The following is a 21,889-nucleotide window of genomic DNA, read 5'->3' as shown; positions in this document are numbered from 1 at the left end:
GGGTTTGTTTTATTTTTAACTGTGTGTAGTGTGTTTGTGAGAGGCGGGGAGAGTTTATTTAGCTGATCAGATGTCCCTGTTTCAGTAGATAACTGTCCTGGTTTCAGCTGGGATGGAGTTAGTTTTCTCTTTAGTGGCTGGTGCAGTGTTGTGTTTTGGATTTGGTGTGGGATCGATGTTGATGGCACAGTGATGTTTTTTGTTTTTTGCTGGGTGGTGTTTGTACTAAGTCAAGCACTTTTCAGTTTTTCAGGCCTTGCCAGTGGGAAGGCTGGAGGCATGCAGGAGGTTGGGAGGGGGTACAGCTGATGTGAAGTAGTCAAAGAGGTATTTCATGCCATGGAACATCACGCTCATGTGGGGGTTGGCTGCAGCCTGCCCATCATTGCTTGGGGACTGGCTGGGCAGTGGTTGGTAAGCAACTGTATTGTGAATCAGTTGTTTTCTTTTCTCCCCTTTGGATTTCATTCCTCTCCGCTTCTCCCTCCTTTTCATAACAACTATTATTGTTATTATTACTGGGTGGTGGTGGTGGTTTATTTCAATTTTTTAATTGTTCTTATCTCAACCCTCAAGTTTTATATTCCTTTCTGATTCTCCTCCACATCCCTCTGGGTGAGGGGGGAGTGAGTGAGCATCTGTGTGGTACTTATTAACTGGCTGGAGTTATACCACAACAGTAACATAATTGTGGGAAGAGAGAGTGCTTGTATGGACATACTGTGCATACTCCTAGAAAAATTACCAGAGATGTTTGAAGCCCAACTGTATTTTTTTTCCCCCTCTTAACAAGCCTAACTCAATTTAGGGGCAGGATGCTTAGCACCTATAGGCTCCCTGCTTACCATAATTAGAGCTAATTGGGAAAATAAAGCCCCAGCAGCTGCTGCAGTGATATATTATGGGAGTCTGAACTGGTTGCTTTGAAGAAGAGTAGGTTGTCTGCTACTGGTGGCTAGTGCTGAGTTTAGTTTTAAAGCCTGTATTGAAAAATCAGAAATGACTCAAGGGAAGAGCATAGGAAATAACTTTAGGAGCTATAGTAGGGGGTTATGAGAGAGCAAAGAAGAGGGGGAGGAGGAGGTATCAGAAGTGTAAGAAGAAGAAGCAGCAGCAGCAGCAAAGAAGTATCAGAAGCTGAAGGAATGTCTGAACTTCAGGTAGGTTTCTTAAAAGGAAAGAGAAATGTTGGAAAGGTTGAAATGTTGGTAAGCTGCTAAGCTGGACTGGTAACTGGTAGATGTAAGCCTAGAGCTGATGTGAGGAGTTTTGAAAAAACAGCAGGATTTTGAGGAGCTAAAGCAAAAAGGGAGGCTGGCTTTAGTAACTGGAAAAAACAGACAAGGGAGACTTGACTGAGACCTTGGTACTGATACTGAATGAATTCACTCTAGGATAGAATAACCCTTGTAGTTAAAGTATAATGAATAAAAGAAATATATTCTAATGAAATTAATAGTTGCACAACAAAAGCTGCTATGAAATCCTCTGTACAACCCTGTACCAAGGCTAAGGACTTATATTTACTCAAAAATGTAGGTATAGTAATTAGGTCATGTAACCATAGTCTGAAAGAAATAATTAATGAAATAACTGATCAGAGAAGGAGTCTGTTTCTCTAACTTTCTCTAACAAGGGGCCTGCTTATAACTTATCTAGAGGGAGCAATTAAAAGAAACAAGTGGAAGAAACAGATGGTTGACAAGGACGTAAATTAGCTCAGACCAATAAGAACACTGCAAACTGGCAAGATCATCACATACCAGACAAAAGGTGAAAAGTACACCATGAGGAAGACCTATGGCCTTCCTCCCAAAGACCCCTGCCCACAATTCTTGGAGGAATATGCGCAAGCGCACTGATAAGCTAATTAACACACGAAGTGAGAGTAGGCGGGATTAGTAATGAATATTTATAGGCATTAATTGAATATTCATTGTTTTATTGTATAAATATAAGATAATTAGTTACTTTAAACATGCACGTTAGGCAGAAGGATCCCCCGTGCTGCCAGTAAAGGATACTCAGTCACTAAGAAATTTTGACTTCGTTCTTTAAATCAGTACAGAGTTAAGGTAACAGAGTGGGAGAAGATAGGGCCTGTGCCTTGCACATCTGTGCAGTAAGGGTCTAGGAAAAAGCTTGAGGAGGACCAGAAGCAGAGTACTTTTTTTTTTTTTTTCCAAGGGTATGGCCTTGGTGATGAGTACAAGAAGGAAAGCTGGGGGAAATCAAAATAAGATGAATAGAACTCCTAAGGAAATCCTCAAGCAAAAAATCCATGTAAGTTAATCCATAAACTCTTATTATCTTATATGTGTGAGGTGTTAAAATACAAACTATAATCTGTTTGCTCTATCCCAGCAGATATTGGGGATGAGATGAATGGGAAGGTTGAAAGATGCGGTTCTGAAGTGGGAAGTGAGTGTATGTGAGAAAAGAAATGCCCAGCTTGATGTGAGCTTGAACAATACTGTCTTTCCTGCTGTATTTGAAGGAAGAAATGTGTGAGGGTGTGCTGAAAGGAGAGGAGAAAAAGCTTTGGTCTGGCCTGTGCTGATGTATGCTTTAATGATCTAAGAGATCCCAACCTGCAGCTTGCCCCTTTAGCCTGGTATTGAATTGCAGGGAAAAATAAATGTTTGACTGACTCGGGAGTTGAACTTGCACAGTGGTGTGGCAGGCAGCACGTTTTATTAGGCTGCAGATTCCTGGTTTTGACTAACAACAGGGGTTTGAAATTAATAAAGTCCATATGTTTAAATCGTTAAGGAAATTACTGTTACGAGACCAAGCACCAAATCTTTTTATGCAGGGAAGGCCTAGCCATCTGTGGTTATGGCTAAAATCTTCAGCAGAAGTAAGGGTTTAGCTTGGACTAGCTGACAGTAAATAAAAAGGAAAGCCTATCTCAAAAAGCTACTGCAAAATTACCGCTAACAATGTTACTTATTGAGTACCTGTGCATCCAGATTTTGTAACAATATTGAGTGAACTTAGCCAGTGTGTACCCTCCGTAAAGGTTCGGCTATCTGTTCCCAAAATTGTCTGTCAGAATCCCTCCTCACAGAGCTTGCTGCCAGCATGGCCTGTGTCCTGGCCTGCTAAGAAACTTCTGTGTAGTGTACTTATATTTGTTCTTGTGATAGCTTCTGGTTGTAGTTACTGCTCTGGATCCATCAGTTGTGCAAAAACTGGTGCCTTTTGGTTAATATGGGCAACTATATTTTGTATTTCAGACCTTTATTTTCCCCCAATGTCTCTCCTCAGCTTTGTGTTTGGGTTGGTTTGGCTGCTTGCCAGATTGTTGGCTCAGTCTTTGCTTTTTTTATTGCAATAAATCGGTTGTTTGGTTTAACGGCCCAGTTGCCAATGAAATGGAATATTGTGACTAGGTAATTATTGTGACTAGATAATGATCTCTGGCTGCTTTTGAAAATAATATTCTCAGCTGCACCTCAATGTTTATTCTTCTGTAAATGTCTCAACATTTCCCTTACAGCTGGAAACCCATTATCCGGTTTTGAAGCTTACTGCCAGTGACATTTTCACTTCATTTTTTATTAATAAAACGTGTCACATCATCATTATAATACAAATTATGAGATTGCTCTTGATTAGATGGATTAAAACTAAGAAAGCTATAAAATCACAGCGCAAGCCCAACCTTTCCATGTAACACACTTCAATAGCGAGACTTTTGCTGTTCTTTTGTGTGTGAATGTAGCAATTGTGTTTAACCCCTGTGTCTTCTGCGGTGTTAAATTCTGGGGAGGGGGAGAGCGGCAGCCCCTTGGGCGGTCGCCATGTCCCTGGGGTCCCTGGGCGGCCGCGTCCCCTTGGCTTTCTTGCCAGGCCGGAGCCCCGGGGGTGTGTCGGGGGGGAGCTGCCTCCTCCCGCCCGCCCCTCGGGTCTGGGCCTGCTAGGGACCCCGAGGGTGGCGGAGGAGCCCGGCCCCGTACCGGGTGCGTGTACACAAAAGAAGCGGCTGGCTTTCCCTCTCGGTTCCCCGCCGGGCGGGCGGCCCCGCTCCCCCCCACAGCCCCCCCCTCCCCCGCCGCGCCGGCGGAGCCGCCCTCCCCCGTCACGTGCCGGGGGCGCGCGCAGGGTGCACGATGGTGGCGGCGGGGCCCGGCGGCGGCGGCGGCAGCAGCGGGTAGAAAATGGCGGATTTCGAGGAACTGCGGGTGAGGAGGGAGAAGCGGCGGCGGGGGGAGACGCGGGCCAAGATGTCGCCTGGCCGCTCCCGCGGCGGGGTGGGGAGGAGGGGGGGCGCTCGCCCACCTCATCCCCCGGCCTTTCCTCACGGGGAGCCCGCGCCGCGCCCCCCGGTGCGTGCCCGGGCGGGCGGTGAGTCCGCGGCGCCTCTCGCTGAGGCGGCAGCCAGCCCGTAACGGCCGCAAACCGCCGGCGCCTTCCCCGGGGAGGAAGCGGGGTCGCCCTGGAGCGCGGTCGGAGGGCGGCGGGAGCCGGCGGCGTCCCTGAGGAAAACGCTCCCTGTCACCTCCCCGGGGAGGGGGGCGAGCCCGCTTCCCAGCTCCGCCGTGTGGGTTGTGCTGTTAGTGGGGTTCTTCTTCCCCACAACCCCCCTCCCGACATCTTAAACGGCGTTTGGGCTCTCGCGGGCGGGAAGCCGGGGGCCGGTGGCTCGCATGGCGGCTGGCGGGGCTCCGCGCCGTGCTGCCCGTAGCGCCGGCTGACGGGAGAATGCTGAATAATGACTGGGGTTTTTGGCAAACACTAGTCATTATTGGATTTTTTAAAAATTCATTAACGCTTTCGAACCGGGAAGATCGCGCCAGTGAAGCGTGAAATCCACAATTTATTTTCAGATCTGTTTTGTCCTCAGTTGAATGTCTTATATTGCACTTGTGGACTTTCCGTAACAGATTTTTGCGGTGGGGGGTTGGCCTTTCGTATTTTAAGGTGTGTACACAAAGAGCTGACTGCATCGTTTCTGGTTTTCCTTACGTTTCTTGAACCATCTGTGAATATCTTTGTCCAGAAGGAAAACGCTGCCCTTCTGCAGCATCCATACCTGCAGAAGTGCCGCCGAGGGAATACAGCATGCATGCTGAACCCCCCCGACCCAGACTTTCCTGCGGAAGGAATCAAGAGTCACTTAAATAGGAACCACTGTGAGTTAGGCTTCAGTGTAGAGAGAGGGCTGATGGCTGAACTGACTAATCTGACCAACAGTGGGAAACATGCTGCAATTGCCAGAGAATTTCCTACACTAAGGCTTATTCCAGCACTAACACCGCTTGGGTTGAAGTGGCTGGGGTGTAGCAGAGCAGCTCGGTTATAAAAATCTCATGGAAAGAACTGAGTTTCTTTATTTGAGAACAGTAGTGCTCTATCTCAGTCTCAGGTTTAAGAAGGGTTGGCTTACTTAAAAAACACCTACACATTAAATTAACTTGTTTGTGTTTACCTGTTTTCTTGTTTAGTGTCCTTGCTCATTTTCAGCCCTTGTTCCAAGGCCTCTTAAAGGGTGTAGCTAGGTAGTTGGCTAAACCCTCAGTGTAAACTTTGTAGCAGAGGTAAGTAACTCTTGGTGTAGCTCCTCTTACCGAGGCTTGAGCTGTGATTTGCATTTTCCAAAGTGCTATAATCACTTATGTAGATAGACATAAGTATGGATAGACTCTGTTTGGGAATTGGGTACCTAAATACCTTTGCAATTATACATGCACCTGAGTTGCTTGCCAAAAGTAACATAGGAAGTATGGAGGGAAAAGGGAACTAGGTTTCAGGGCAACTACAGGACCGCCCTTTTGTCGCTCAGAGGAATAGGTATCAGCAGTTAAAAAAATACTAGTCTGAAGAAATGTCTTTTGATGTTCCCATTCATCTTATTTGTAAACTGGAGTACCAGTGAGATAAATCTGTTAGCCTGGAGCTTCTCTAAATGTTCAACAGCTGGCTGATAATAATTCATGGTCCATTTTGGGAAAGCTGTAGATATATTTTTGGAAGAGAATATAGTCGACTGCCTTATGTCTTCAAGGACGTTACTGCCTTTTTTTTTTTTTTTAAGGGGATACATTTGAATGTGTCTGCTTGAATACCAGGTACTTGGTTTGCAGGTTTATGTTCTTTGGTGGTTTGGTGCTGCGATGGGGAGACGGGACGCTGCTTGATGCAGGCAAATGTCGATTTATTGTATACAATCACGAGGTTATATATGTTTTCAGAAGCTGCGCGCTTTAAACAGATTGGTTCTTTAAGCTTTACATACTAGGCAATCCCTGATTGGTTAACAACAAAAAAAACCCACTTTAAGTTTTTACAGTCATCAATTAACAGCAATGTGTTACTTCTCATGGGCGCTATCTGTTCCTCATCTCCTTATCTTTTCTCCTCCTGACTCATCCTGTCAGTTGTTATCTGTTCACATTCCTTGTCCTCCCAGGGTTTGTGGCCTACAAGCTCGAGCACATTCCTTTGACCTAACTGATTGTTACTTATGGTCCTGTTTCCAGGCCCCCTCCTGCAGTTTGGTTGTGGTTTGTTTTTTTTTTTTTTCAGACAGCCAGTTCTTCCTGGTTTTGGCCAATGAAGAGACACCTGCATCCCCCTCCCCCAATAGGTTTTCTGAATTGACCTTTAGGAGTGATTTTTAAACTGCTGCTTTATAGAATAATGTATGGGATGTTTTTATGGCAGTATTGTTTGCTGCTCTCTTGTTGATTGCAATTTCCTGTAGTATGTGATCTCTACCTGCCTTATAAAAGGCCACTAGGGCAATGTGGAGAGTGGAATTCATTTTAGTAAATCGTTATGGACTGACTAAAGGCAGGAGGTCAGAGTCCTCTCTTAAATTCTGTTTTTGAGGGAAACATGCAGGGGCAGCATTTTTCTATTCTCAGTGCAAAAGATCGTTTTGGTATTTGTCTGTACCATCCGTGCTGTCCTCTGGATCTTCAGAGTAAAAGTTCTGCGGAGCTATGACCAAAGGGTTCTAACTGAGAGGCTGTAGTGAAAGAAAACAAATGGACTCAAAGGAACCTGGTGTTACATCATGCCTTTTAGAAATCTTCAGTTTTGTTAAAGGATTCGGAAGTAGCTGTAACCGCAGTCGCTACTTTTCAAGATGCTGATGAAAATGCCTAGCATAAGGCTTGCCCTTCCAGACCTTTGGATTAACCCTTAATTAATTAATAGCATTTATTGAGCTCTGTAAGTTACCAGTTTCTGGAATAATAGGGAGTTGCTGAGAAGACGTGGTGAGCACAATTGTATCTTCCTTATGTTTTTGAGGTACAATTTTCAGACCTGCTGTTTACAGATGTGCTTTTAAATGTGGCTTATACTTTTATCTGTAATACTCACAGGCAGCTTGGTGAATATCAAAGGGAATACACAGGCATAGGCAGACATGGAACAGAAATCAGCAGTCTGGTGTGGAGGCCAGAGATGGCATGTGAACACGTTTTTGAACAGAATTGGCCCAGGATTGGGGAACTACAGCTCCTTCTGAGAGCCATCTGTGAGAAAATGATTCCAGCTCCCTACAAATTCTGAACTTACCAAGATTTGGCTTGAAGCTGTGGTTTGCATCCCGGCAAAGTACTGCAGATAAGCAGATCAGTTACATGTTACTACTTAGAGAGAATGTCTCTTGGGTCCCCTAAGTTTCTGCTGGCATCCTGGCACTAATTTGGAAACAAATAATACAGAGTGCACGCTATCCTTGAAACATTGCAGATCCCTAGTTTAGAAGGTAATGGCTTCAGTCTCATAGTTTGTATTTAATCAGGTGTTGAAGTAATGCATTAGTTTCATCTTTATGGGAAAAAAAAAACCTCTTTATAGGCAAATGAGTATGTCTGCCAAAACTAATTTGTGCAACACAAGCAATTGGTTTTCCATTTCCATGAGGCCATTGTGGAACCCCCCCCTCATTTTAGTGAGAAGGGTGGAAGTGTGCTCATACATCTTATGTGGAAGGGGATGTTACACATTTTACTGGAAAATCAGGGTTTATGAATGCTGTAAGTAGGTACCACTTTTAATTTTTGCCCTTGCACACCTGGTGCTAAAGTCACGCCATTCAAATGTGAAGAGCAATACGGTTTAGATACCATATTAAAATACAGAAATTGAAGTCTCATTCTTGTGTGATTGGATCTCTTGTTCATACTAGACTTGATGTCTTTCTGGTCCTCTTGGTTTTATTTTTCCAGTCTGAATGAACAGCCTTTGCCTATTTACCAGGTGGAACATTGCTTAGTGCTAAATTGTTGACAAAGAAGAAAACACTGAGAGCTATTTTCATGTGTCCTCATCAAGCTCATTGCCAGATAGTCTGTTGTATGCTGTTTTATCTTAGCCATGTTAATAATGTTGGCTTGTATATGCCGACCAGTTTGGGGGTTTGATGTAGAAATCAAATTATGCATGTTGATCTAGAAATGATGGACAGAACAGATACTGAGTAATTTCTGTTGGTGATGTAGTCATCTTTAGGTTGTAGTTAACGCTGAGTGTATTAAATAAGTTAACCTCTGAAAAATACTGTTAATAACCCTGTGATAATGTACTGTTATCTTGTACATGCATGTAATTCCCCTGTCCTTCCTAGATGTATAGTCACTCTTTCAGACCAGTGAAGCTTATTGTGGTGCCTTAATTATTCTAGATACAAAAAACTTTAAATGATTGTGCTGAGATACAGTGACTGGGGAGAGGAAGGAGAAATGTGGCTGCAATGAAATGGGTCAAGCTTTGTTTTGAGCGTCTTACATGAAATGAACACAAGTATTTAATTTACAGTTTTCACTGTTACGTTGAGTGCATGCAACTCTGAGGACTAATGCCTGATTTGGAAGCCAGGCTAGAGTTAGGCCAAAGAAAAATTCCCATAATGCTGAGGACCTGATGGTCATGCTGCTTGTATCCACTGTTGTGTTCTTCAGAGCTACCCTTCCTGTGCTGTATACTTACACAGATTTAACTAGTGACGTCTTCATTCTTTCCCAGGACTTGCAGTTTTTTATCTATAGTTACATCAGCTTCCAGAATACATCTATATTTGTATTTAGGGTCAGCATAGACATCTTCAACCTTCCAATGCACGAGATGCTCTTTCTTACAAGTATTACACATTTCTAGCCTGATGTAAATCAGTGTGTGTGCAGATTTACTGCAAAAGATGTCACAAATGTGCTTCTCTACTATGAGTGTCCAGAAGAGGGCTTAAAGCCAGGAATGACAATTTGTGGGGTTGGTTCTTGGTACACCCCTTCCCTATATAGCCTTCAGACACTTCAGAAACCAGTGGGGCTGAAGCAGAGCTCTCTGCTGCAGACTGACTAGAACTTTTGAGTCAACTTCTGCAGGTTCAAGTGCAGGGTTCACTACTTGAGCAGTTGTAGTTGCCCTAGAAGCTAAGCTACAGTCATTGGTGCTTATTGTAGACATACGTCAAGAATTTAACAGGCATTCTTGATTACCTTTCATTTATATACGTAACTACAATGACTATTACAATTGCAGGTAGCTTTGACAGGGAGTGTGAAATATCACGTATCTCATTTGAGAGATACTGTGATCTCTTTGCTCTGAAACATGTCCGCCCTTAATTTCAGCAGCGTGTCAGCATTTCCTGGACTCCTTAACATCATTGTCCCTGTGAAATGAATGCCATTCCAGATACACCTACAGCTTAATGGTTTAGAATGATATTTCTGCTTATGAATCACGGTTGCTATAGTTTAACAATAAGAAACAAAAAACCCTGTGAAATTTCTTACGACCTTCAAGTATGAATTTCAGGGGAAGAAAGGTTCTGGAATATAGAATTACTGGAATGTGTGATCAGTGGCTTGAGGCAGGTGATTCTCCCCATCTGCTCCACTTTTGTGAGACCCCCACCTGCAGTAACGTGTCCAGCTCTGAGACCCCCAACATAAGAAGGATATGCAGGTCCAGAGAAGGCCATGGAGATTATGAGAGGCTGGAGCACCTCTCCTGTGAGGACAGGCTGGGAGAGCTGGGGTGGCTCAGCCTGGAGAAGAGGAGGCTCCAGGGAGACCTTATAGCACCTTCCAGTGCCTAAAGGGGCCGACAGGGAAGCTGGAGAGGGGCTCTGTACCAGGGCCTGTAGCGAGGGGACAAGGGGGAAAGGCTTTGCACTGAGAGAGGGGAGATCTAGATCAGCTGTAAGGAAGAAATTGTTCCCCGTGAGGGTGGGAGGCGCCGGCAGAGGCTGCCCGGGGCAGCTGTGGGTGCCCTGTCCCCGGCAGTGCCCGCGGCCAGGCTGGGGCTGGGACCCACCTGGGCTGGGGGGAGGTGGCCCTGCCCGGGGCAGGGGGTGGGACTGGGTGGGCTTTGAAGGTTCCTTCCAACCCAAACCATTTTATGATTTGATGAATTATCTGGTCTGATTTCCTTCTTTACAGTTCTGTCAAACTATTCTATGTTAATGGAGAAACATTGAAAATAAAATGGCTTTGGTATTCTGTGCTAAAAAAGCTTTTTATTGGGCTGTGCAGCTGTAAATAACTTCTCTTAAGAGAAAATTGGAATTTACATGATGCAACTTGAACGTCTAATCTTAATTCAGTGATGTGAAAAGCATGTTAATAGCTAGGCTGCAGTCTTCTGCAATTTTGGGGCTCCAGCAACATAACTTGGTGGTGTTTGTTGGAAGTAATATCTGTCTTGCACCATGATTATAAATGCTTCTAAGCATATGTTATGCCTCCATAAAGCCTCGTTGATTATAATGAGTGCCCATTTTGATATATCAGTAAATGGAGTAATAAGCTTAAACATGTAGATCAGACTAGCTGTGTTTTTATGCACATGGTGGTTGTTGCCTTAAAGGGAACATAGAATCAGCTTTAGGGGGAGAGTGTTGCAAAAGCCGTTTTTTACTTACTTTCAGTAAAACTCACTTTTACAAGACTTTTTCAAAAGCATATGTAAGATTTTTGTATTGATGAAGAAAACTGTGGGACTTTTTTGTACTACCAAGCATTTTTAATGGAGGTGTCAATTTAAAATCTTGCTGACTATGGTATTGAAGCCAGCCTGTGTCTTCTACTAAAATGAAATCCATCTTATAACAAAATGCTAGTTTGTGGAATTTCCACATAAAATGTTAGCTGTTTCAAGGTGTGATTGACTGCACATTTCACCTTGATTAACTTGCAGGAATGTACAGAAGGCAGCAGGCAGGGTAACGGACAGTATTTTGCAATACATACTGTTCCCTTAATCTCAATGTAAAGGATTATTTTATTCATTTGCATACTGATTATGGAATCCAGAGTCATGCTTACTGCCTGCATCTGAAATAAAGGAGCTGAGCTGACGCTGCCATGAAGTTTATGGAACTATCTATGGATGCATGCGACATGAAGTTCTCAGTAAATTCTTGAATATCAGTGTTATCTTTTAACAAAACTTCTTTTATGTGGCATGACTCTAAAACTGTTTTAGTACTTCAAGCTGTTTTTTATGAATACTGAAACAGTTTATTTTCTTCACCCTATTTGACTGTGAGACTAAGGAAACTTAACAGGGGAATGTCAGGTGGAAACTAACCTCCAGAAGTTGCAAGCAGGATGCAGTTCTGTCTCCATCTCCTTTTTTCTGATATTTTGCTGTTGAGAGGAGTTGCTGGGATGAAATCAAGGTGACATCTGCTGTTGGTCACTTCTTCAGAGGTTAGTGACCCATTCAGTGCTGCAGTGCGACACTGCTTTAACTGGCAGTTGAGTCTGTGGTGCATGTATAGATGAGGTGTTGGGGATTACCAGTTGGAAGACTGCTGCGTTAGTTCTCCTAGCTACTTGATAGAAGTATCACCATACCCAAACTGGCTGTCTGGAAATGCTGAAATTCAGTATTTGATGTAGAGTAACGTTGCCCCTCAACAATGAGGAAAGGGTCTGGTGTACCTGATAAGAGTACTGGGTCCTGCCCGTGGGTCACACCAGCTCCACGCAGCACTGTGGGCTGGGGGCAGAGCGGCTGAGAAGGTGTCCAGTAGGAAAGGGCCTGGGGGGGCTGGTCAGCAGCCGGCTGGGCATGAGCCCCCCGTGTGCCCAGGTGGCCAAGGAGGCCAGCAGCATCCTGGCTGGTGCCAGCAGTGGTGTGGCCAGCGGGAGCAGGGCAGTGCCCGTCCCCCTGCCCTCGGCACTGGGGAGGCCGCCCCTGGAATGGCGCGGTGGGCTCTGGGCCCCTCGCTCCCAGACAGACCCTGAGGGGCTGGAGCGTGCCCAGAGCCGGGCAGGGGGCTGGGGAAGGGGCTGGGGCACAAGTGCTGTGGGGAGCGGCTGGGGGAGCTGGGGGGTCAGCCTGGAGAGGGGGGGCTGAGGGGAGACCTTCTGGCTCCCTGCAACCCCCTGAGAGGGGCTGGAGCCAGGGGGGTCGGGCTCTTCTCCCAGGGAACAGGCGACAGGACGAGAGGGAACGGCCTCACCTTGTGCTGGGGGAGGGTTAGGTCCGGTATTAGGAAAAAATTCTTCATTAAAAGGGCAGTCAAGCCCTGGCACAGGCTGCCCAGGGAACCAGCTGAGTCACCATCTTGGAGGTCTTCAAAAGACATGTAGATATGGTGCTCAGGGCCATGGGTTAGTGGTGGGCTTGACAGTGCTGGGTTAATGGTCGGATTTAATAATCATTAAGGTCTTTTCCAACCTAAATGATTCTGTGATTCCGAGTTTAGTTTTCATCTGGCTCAATTCCTGATCTATCTTACTGTAAAAAACCAGTTTTCTCAACATTAAGGAGAGAAGAAGGAGCAAGCAGCTAGGGGCACACGGGGAGCTCAGACTTTTTTTTGTGGATGACTGCATGGTTATGGCATAGTTGTGTTAAAACTTAAGCTGAGATCAGATCCGTGTTAGAATACCTGGGTGTAAACTCTGTAGCTGTATAGTAAATATTAGGGAAGGTAAATCCAAAACACTGTGTTTTGAGTTGTATTCCTTCTGAAATCAATGTCCAAAGCTTTAAATGTTGTGTATTGGACTACTGTTTAAAACTCAACAATGCACTCTTGAACTGTTCTTAAAAATATCTTTTATGATCCCACATGTCTATTACTATATACTGCCTTTTAGGGCCTTTACCTGCCAGTCCTTGAGTCTGGAGTTTGTATGGTACAGCAGTACAGATTAAAGGCAGATGTTCTTTCATCTTTAAAACTTAATCTCCTTGGTATGGTGGAGGAGTCCCACAGAAATAAGAACAAAGTTGCATAGAATAATTCTGGACAACTTTATACCTCTGAAAAGGGGCCTTGCTCACAAAAATGTGAGATGTTGTGCCTACGCTGAGCTACTTGTTTTTAATAATGGGGGAGAATCCCAGAATGGTCAGGGTGGGAAGGGCCCTCTGGAGATCAACTAGTCCAACCCCCCGCTAGAGCAGGTTCACCTACAGCAGGTTGCTCAGTCGTGTCCAGGTGGGTTTTGAATGTCTCCAGAGCAGGAGACCCCACAGCCTCTCTGGGCAGCTGTGCCAGTGCTCTGTCACCCTTGAGGTGAAGAAGTTTTCCCTCACGTTCAGACGGAACTGCCTGTGCTGCAGTTTGTGCCCGTTGCCCCTTGTCCTGTCGCTGGGCACCACTGGAAAGAGCCTGGCCCCATCCTCCTGGCACCCGCCCCGAAGGTATTTGTATGCACTGACGAGGTCCCCTCTCAGCCCTCTCCTCTCCAGGCTAAACAGCCCCAGCTCCCTCAGCCTTTCCTCATCAGGGGAATGCTCCAGTCCCCTCATCATCTTGGTAGCCTCTGCTGAACCCTCTCCAGTAGCTCCCTGCCTCTCTTGAACTGGAAGAAGATTGCTTCCTATTGCATAGTGGACTTTTCTTATTTCTTCTTTTTTTTTTAAATGAGAATCTTTTTGTTCATTAATTTCATAGTTCAATCCTCAAAGTCTTCCACAGCTAACTCTGATAATCAAGTAAATAGTATTATTTCCTTTGAAGAGATCTTCGTGCCTATGATACCAGAACCTGTTAAGAGAAGGACAGGAAACTTTCTGTGACCTTCAGAATCAGTTATGTTGGTTTAACAGTTTGTTGGTATGATACAATGTAGCTTTTTGAAAACAGTCTCTCTTGCTGTTTCACTCCTGAAAGGATGACGCCTGATGTGCCTGGCTCTGTTCATGCATTTAACATGCTGCCCAAAATGAGGGATGTTTCAGAGTAAACTGTGCTTTTTAAACACCTCCTGATTTTATTTTTAAAATGTGTTGGAAAACAGGTGATAATACTGTTTCATCTGATTATTTTTTTGTATTTATTTGCTTGTTTCATGAAGTGACACAGGTATTTTTGTGTTGGAGCTTATGCTTCTGCCTGTGAATTTAAGATAGTGCTGCACAGGTTGCATTAAGGTTTATGTTGTTGCTATTGTTTGAGTGTGAAAACAATTAGAAATCTTTTGAAATTATTAACACAACCGAACAGCCTTAACCCTGGACACTTTGGTTTTTTTGTTTGAAACTAACTATACTGTTGTGTGGGGTAAGGGTATGAGTGGTACCTAAGGTAACAAGTGTGACACTAGATCGATGGGAGTTCAGATGCTTCACCATGCTCCTCAAAGTCCTACTTGGGGTACTGTTGATTCACCTGTGTTTATCTCTCTTTTCTTTCTAGAATATGGTGTCAAGTTTTCGTGTTTCTGAACTACAAGTGTTGTTGGGGTTTGCTGGACGTAATAAAAGCGGGCGGAAACATGACCTCCTGATGAGGGCACTGCACTTACTGAAGAGCGGCTGCAGCCCAGCAGTTCAGATAAAAATCAGAGAACTCTATAGGCGTAGGTACCCAAGGACGATTGAAGGACTTTCGGACTTACCAGCTATAAAACCGACAGTTTTCAATTTGGACAGTAGTTCCTCTCCTGTCGAGCCTGACCTGGCTGTTGCTGGCATTCACCCACTCCCTTCAACTTCGGTCACGCCTCAGTCTCCTTCCTCGCCTGTCAGTTCTGTGCTTCTTCAGGACACTAAGCCCCACTTTGAGATGCAGCAGCCATCCCCTCCAATTCCACCAGTGCATCCTGATGTTCAGCTGAAAAGCCTACCTTTTTATGATGTGCTTGATGTGCTTATAAAACCTACAAGTCTAGGTAAGTGTTTAATAGCTCTGCAGGTTGCTTTAATTAATGAAATAGGTGTTACTTCTGACAGTACTAAGTCCAGATGTAAGTAGCTTTTTGCAGCTGGGGAGAAGTGGAACCTGCCTTCTCTTCTCATCTCTGCACTTGCCCTCTCTTTACTGCTTGTCCTTAGAAGTGCCAAGCTGCACTTCAGAAAATAGTATTCTCTTTTGTAAATATCATATGATTAAAGACATTTGTCTTTTGAATAATGAATAATAGAGTAGAATAGTTCAGTTGATTGTTGTAGGTACCTTCCATCTAACTGGCTGACCAAAAATTAAAGAGTAATAGTTAAGGGCATTGTCCAGATGCCTCTGAAAGACAGTCTTGGGGCACTGACCACACCTCTAGGAAGCCTGTTCTGGTGTTTGACCACCCTCTCAGTAAAGAAATGCTTCCTGATACCTAGTCTGAACCTTCAATTTTGGCTGAAAGATTTGGACCTGAAGTCTCTGCCTGGTACAAGTGAGGAACACATCTGTTGGGGCCACCAGGAAAAGTATTTCAGGTTCAGTACTTTGTGACTTGCAACAAGGAAAGAGAAGTTCACCGGTTTGTTACTTTACGCTTATCTCACTGCAGCAGTTCTGCAGGTTCTGACATCCGGCACTGAAATAGATACCTTGTGCAGCAAAGTTCAGCCTTGTACTCGGATTAGTGATGGTTTCTCAGCCTACCGGCTGTTGCCATACTGCATTTTAAAATTTAGAGTGGACCTTAGTCTTCCCAGTAACCTGAACTCTCAGTTTAGCTTCAAGTGCCTCACTCTTAAACATATCCAATTATTTGGTAATATGTGTTTTCTGTCTGGAAATTCAACCTGTTTTTTATCTTGCACGGTAGAAAATATTGTTTAGAAACACTTCAGCATTTTTGCAAGCTGTTTGCGTCCTCTTAAATATTTTTGTTTCTTTTATTACTGATAATAAAGCCTTTTAGGCCATGACTTGTACCTCAGTGAGGCCTATACTGATCGTTGGTCATCCTCCAGTACCTAAAGCAGCAAACGTTACTAACAAGCAAGATTTACAACGCCTGGTATTCCTTTTGTTTTTTGTCGTGACAGCCTGTTAGAGAAGAGTTTAATGTCAAACCTGTGTATTGGTACAGTAGCTGCTTTGGTGTTGGAGCTCTGTGGCTCATGCTGCCTCATCATCTTTACAGAGATAATCTGTCAGTGCCACGATGTCTTGGCCAACTCCTGCTTATATTTGCTGTGTGCAATAGCTGAGTATCTTAACTTGCTTCCTGAATTGTTCTGTGGTATGGGGCAACTGTTAGGCTCATAGTTAACCATACTAGTTGCCAGCCCTGTAGTCACTGTCCAAACACACAGTGTGTGCTCTGCATTGTATTTCTGCTATGTAGTTACCTTTTGTTTCCTGGTCAACGATATCTAGAGGTGGTGTTGATATGCTAGAAATTTCCCTAACAGCTGTTTCCCTCGACTTTGGAAATGATCCTTTTTTTCCTGAGAGGAGAATGCTTCCTCGGGGATATCACCATGTTATAGTTAGTTGCATGGAATTTCCTCTTTCCCTTGAAGACTGTAGGCTTTGTTGCACGTTGCCTGATTTTCATAGGAGTGAGAATTATCTGGTCCTGTAACTTTTGGTTCCACACAGGACGTGGGCAAGAGGGGCAATATTGATTTAGCTGAATACTTACCTTCAAACTCTTTCCAGAATACAGTACTTGAAGTTGGCAGCGGCCAGAACAGCAACTCAGATCTGTGTGAGGAGGAATGGGGAGATGAGATGTGAGATATGGCTTGATATGCAAACAGTGGGCCCTTCTGATGTTAGAAGGATATGAACAGTAGCTGAGGATAACTCTTTACATGGATTCATGAGCAAATTTAGAAATAAGGCTTCCTTTATTTAATATTTTTAGATTGATATGGATAGCTTATAGTCCCAGTTAGTAGACCTAGGTGACTGGGACGTGGAACAAACAAGTTTTGTGTGTTTGATAATTAAGGATTCAGAAGACAAACAGACAAGTAGGTCAGAGAGCTAGGAATATAATCCGCTTCACTGCAACCCTTCAAAAGGGATGAGTGTAGGTATTCTTTTGCACTAATAGAGAACACAAGAGAATGTGTAGGTGTGAGGTTTAATTTTAACCCATGCTCAATCTGATAATTCCATGATATTTTTCACATGCGCTCAAGTATTTTAAAATATAGAATGCTTTATCTATGGGAGGTGTGCGTCTGCATGCATATGTGCATAGTGTAGCTGTTCCGAATTGTTTGAGGAACTTGGTGTGTGTGTTCACTCCACCTGTGTCCTTTTTGTATTTTTTGTTTTCTGGGCATAGAGATAATCTCTGAATGACATGGTGTACAAGGCAGTGTAGCTCCTCTGAATTTGCCTGGCTTAGTTGTGCTATTTTTGAATTTGTCCTCCTGCTGGTTACTTTAAACTGTTGGACAAGCCTAATCTGCCTTTATTTCAGGTCATGATTTCTAATTTCTCAAGTCAAAAGAAAGTAGAAAAATAACATGTGCATACTATGAACCCTTAATAGTAAAATATTACTGCTTCCCATCACTGACAGACAAGTAGGTTTCTGATAAGAAAGTTGGTTTTTTTTTTTATTTTTGCCAAATACTGGTAATTCCCAGACATGAAGTCTAGCTGGCTTCTCTGGCATTAGGGGTTGTGCTCCCTCCCTTCCTCCTCAAAGGTTTTAGCTGTTCCTGAATTGAGTAATTTTCCAGCTGTCCATTAATAACTGCTGGTGCATGCTGTCTTCTTGTAGTACATTAAAATAGTTATACATATCTCTGTGGTACTCTTTTCATCAGGTGTCTAGTGTTGTGTTTTGTTGTGTGTTTGTTTAAACCTTTCTCCCTTGGGAGAAAGGATTATAACACGTCTTGCCAAGCTTCTTTAGTACTGAAGTGTAATGTGATATTAAGCCATCTGAATATAATTGAATGAATGATTTGTTACATTGCTTTCCTGTTGACGGTTACCTGCAGTTCAGCCACAATTTGATTATATTAAGTGACTTACACCTTGTTCCAGGAAAAGCTCAATTGTAGGTCCTGTTTTAATCAAGACTTTAATCACCATGGTTAAACCTCTTTTGTCTGTCTTTTTTTTTTTCTTTTTTTTCTAGTACAGAGCAGTATTCAGAGGTTCCAAGAGAAGTTTTTTATCTTTGCTTTAACACCTCAACAGGTCAGAGAAATCTGTATTTCCAGGTAAGAAGTAAACGTGTCACATGGCATAGGTAAACTTTTGCAAAATTTCCAGAGAAAGCATGGGTTTTTTGATTAATTTTATGCATCGCGTAAGCTTGCAGATGCAGAGTGGTAATCCTCACTACACTAAAGTTATGCTGAGTTTTTCTGTTCTGTTTTTCTTCAGAAACTACTGTGCACAGACTATGTGCTGTTGGGGTAAATCCTATGCTACTAAAGAGCTAACAATTACTTGATTGATTCCAAGTAATTGTGACTATTTAGAGAGGTGGTAAGCTTTTCTTCCCTGCATGTTTCCTGGCTGCAGGAATGGAAAGCTGCTTTTATCTTTTGTCCCTGGGTTTGTGTTGCAAGACCTGTGGTGTAAGCCAGGAGAATTAATGGTTTTTTTTCCTCTGGCAACATTATACTTTATTGTTACTATAAACTCCTGACAGAGGATGCTAATCCTGAAGTTCTACTTAAGTTGAAGTAGCTAAACAGAGGTGTTGCTCGCAAGAGTTGTTCATAGCTCAATGAAATTAAAATAAGAGCCCAGTATTAGTGATGTTGGGACAGGAGTGTCAGTTCTTTCTGCATACGGCTGGAATACGAGATCTGCTTTCTAAATGGGTACTTTTTTTTGTCTTTTATCACAGGGACTTCTTGCCAGGGGGCAGGAGAGACTACACAGTCCAAGTTCAGCTAAGGTACCTTTTTTCATAGTGTTCTCTTAGGACTTCTTAATTGGCTAATGTAACATAAGTCTAGATGTTTGTGGGGACATACGAATGTGGTGACACTTGGAAATGACACTTTCTCTCTTTGGGGATATAGGTTATGCCTAGCAGAGACAAGCTGCCCTCAAGAAGATAATTACCCTAATAGTTTGTGTATTAAAGTAAATGGAAAGCTGTTTCCGTTGCCGGTAAGCTTGTTTGTATGTATTTGTGGCTTCTTTGTGAGTTGTGAGGTGTGTTTTTTTTCTGTGATGTTAGCCTGCTAAAACAATCAAGCTGTTTATTGTTATCACTCAAATTTCTGTAGTTGCTAATGTTAGGCATATGGTTTGTACCTTTGCTGTGTGAGATATCCAGTGGCTGTAATAATAGTAATGGCTAGATTAATTGTGTTTTAGCCACCTATAGCAAACCTCATTTGTTGCAGTCAACAAAAATATGTCAAAACCATACCAGTGTCTGCATGGGGAATCTTCCTCACAGGTCTTAGAACTGAATTTGACTTGATCATTTTGGGCTGTTTGGCCTATCTGTATTTTGGATTGGCTTGAGTTCCTTCTTAATGAGGGAATGGTATCACCTTGTGTACAAATTCTTACACTGCTCTGCTTCTGTCTGGTTGGAACAGAGTTTGTTGTGGGGCTGAGGAACAGACACGTGTTAGTTCCTAGTGTTTGCTGATACTGGAACAGAACAGCGTTGACACTTACACAGTTTTGTAGTGTCTGATACTGCAAAAGTTAGTACGTAGGCAAGGTGGCCTCAAGGCTTGAATATATACAAAAAGTGAAAAGCTCTCATTATTATTGAAAAATCTCTGGAATGGGTATCACTGTACAACAGAACAGATAAACTCTTATGTAACCCATTCTGAAATAGTTTTGGAAGCTGTAGAAGACATGAAAAGTAGTAGTACAGAGGTTTTTTTTCAGCAGTGGGTTTAGGAAAATGCTGTGTGGAGAGGGGAGGTGTGAAACTGCCTTTTCAGAACATTTGTCACCTTCTTGGAGTGTCAAATGTGTTGCCCTGTACCCTCCCTTCTGCCATATACAACCATGACCGCCGCTACTCAGTTTAAATTAGACTCTCTAGCTTTTCTTCCCCCCTGCTTCTTTAACCATTGCATCACTGTTCTTCTGTCTTCAGTGTGTAAGAGGAGTTCTTTCATATGTTTGCTGGTCCATATCTTCTGCAATTGCCAGTTATGTTCGCTGTGATAAACTTGAGGATTTTCTTTTGCGGATTGTATTCCTTTCTTGAAGCAACCTGCCAAAAAGAATTGGGTCTGATGTTATCTTGCGGACATTGATGTTTGCTAATTCTCCGTCTTGCTAGTGTAAGACTAGCATAGTCTCTGCTATGCTGTTATGCTATCCATTTTGTGCGTAACATGTCACAGTCGTAGCAAAAATTGTTTGTCATCTTGGACAATGCTTTGCTTTACATTTACATCCTGTAGGTTCTTCCTGCACATCAGGATTCTTTAATCTGTTCAGCAGAAACTTTAGGTGAGAAAGTGAATAAATGATTATTGTCTTGGCAACTTCCTTTCCTCTCTTTCTTCACTATGAGCTGAATGACAAATACAGTCTCAGTCTGAGTCCTCCTGTAAACATTTTTCTGTTGATTTGGTTACTGTCTGCATCCCTCTGGTTCCTTTCTGTTGCAGGAAATGTAAGATAACTTCTTTGCCTGAAAGACGGCTATTGTGCAGCTTGGTAGTGTTGGTATTAGGTAATTAATCAGTGATGCCAGCCTCTATTGCCAGCTTGTACAGTTCTTAAGTGAGTACTGTTCTGTCTTTCCCTGATATAGTGGTTCATGCCTCTGCAGATGTCTGTAAATCATTCTTGGTCATCTCCTTGGCTGCAATCCTTACCAGAAACTTCAGAGAAATGCTGCCAGTGTGCCAGTACTGCTTCAGGTTGTGCCAACTCATGTTAACAGTGTTTTCTTGTATTCTTCTGTGTCCTGCTCTTATAGTGTCGGTTCTGACTTAAAAGGAGTAAATATAGAGCCTTGCATGCTGATGTATTGGCAAGTAACAAGGATTTTATATATAATGCACCACAGCAGGTGGTTCTTCTGTTGACTTCTCTTGCAGGCAAGACAAAATGCCAAAGTTGAAAAAGGTAATTTGCTTTTCTTCTCGGGGAACCTCCACAGACTGCTGCAGGCCTCTTTCAAAGGACAAAATCAAATATGTCAGGGCAGGCTGGAAATAACCAGATAGAAGACCAATCGTCCTTTCTGGTGATAGACTTTTTCTTTGTGCCTGGAGCAGATTCCACCTGTTTTGACTAATACAGTTCTTGCGAGAAGCGTGGAAGACTTAAAGGCCCAAATAACTTTGGCACTTGGTAGCCACTAGAATTGGCAGCCTAACTAAACGGTGCTGGAGCATGCTGGCTGTGTTAGGCCACTGGAGAGGCTCTTCGATTAACTCCTGGAAGGCTAGGAAGGGAGGGTTTAAAGTGTTCTAGGAGTACAAGTTTGAATCGGATCTCAAGGCTATTGCTCTGTGGAAGAAAACAAAAATCTTGACTGAAAAAAAGCACATGTGCTGCAGTCTTGTCTCCAAAAAAGAAAAAAATATTGGAAAATGTCAGATAACTTGAATCCTTGCTCTCTTGAAAACAAAGCAGCTGCATTTTAGGTTGGAGACCAACGGGGTTATTGTGGCTGGTACAGCATGCGTGAAAATACTCTCCTAAGTATTGCAGGGATGGTGTGTTTGTCCACGTAAGCTCATTATAAAGTCGTAGTAGAGAAAGGCCTACTACAGCAAAGCAAATGGATATATAGTCTATAAATGGCTGCAG

At 43.4% G+C, this 21,889-nt stretch overlaps 1 protein-coding gene across 17 annotated transcripts in view; it reads left to right on the top strand.

The window, feature by feature from the left end:
- The first annotated feature begins 4,062 nt into the window (after positions 1–4,062).
- Positions 4,063–21,889, top strand: part of PIAS2 (protein inhibitor of activated STAT 2) — a 33,470-nt gene continuing 15,643 nt past the window's right edge. For all 17 annotated transcript variants that reach the window (XR_005102083.1, XM_037374599.1, XM_037374596.1 and 14 more), the window contains exons 1-5: positions 4,063–4,187; positions 14,627–15,101; positions 18,264–18,348; positions 18,987–19,037; positions 19,165–19,255. Coding sequence is in view for 16 of the 17 variants with exons in the window: in XM_037374599.1 (XP_037230496.1) it covers positions 4,164–4,187; positions 14,627–15,101; positions 18,264–18,348; positions 18,987–19,037; positions 19,165–19,255 (726 nt within the window). In the remaining variant the exon portion in view is untranslated. The remainder of the gene's footprint in view (positions 4,188–14,626; positions 15,102–18,263; positions 18,349–18,986; positions 19,038–19,164; positions 19,256–21,889) is intronic.

This window comes from Falco rusticolus, chromosome Z, assembly GCF_015220075.1.
Source record: "Falco rusticolus isolate bFalRus1 chromosome Z, bFalRus1.pri, whole genome shotgun sequence".
NCBI lineage: Eukaryota > Metazoa > Chordata > Aves > Falconiformes > Falconidae > Falco > Falco rusticolus.
This window is presented reverse-complemented; position numbering and strand designations above follow the sequence as displayed.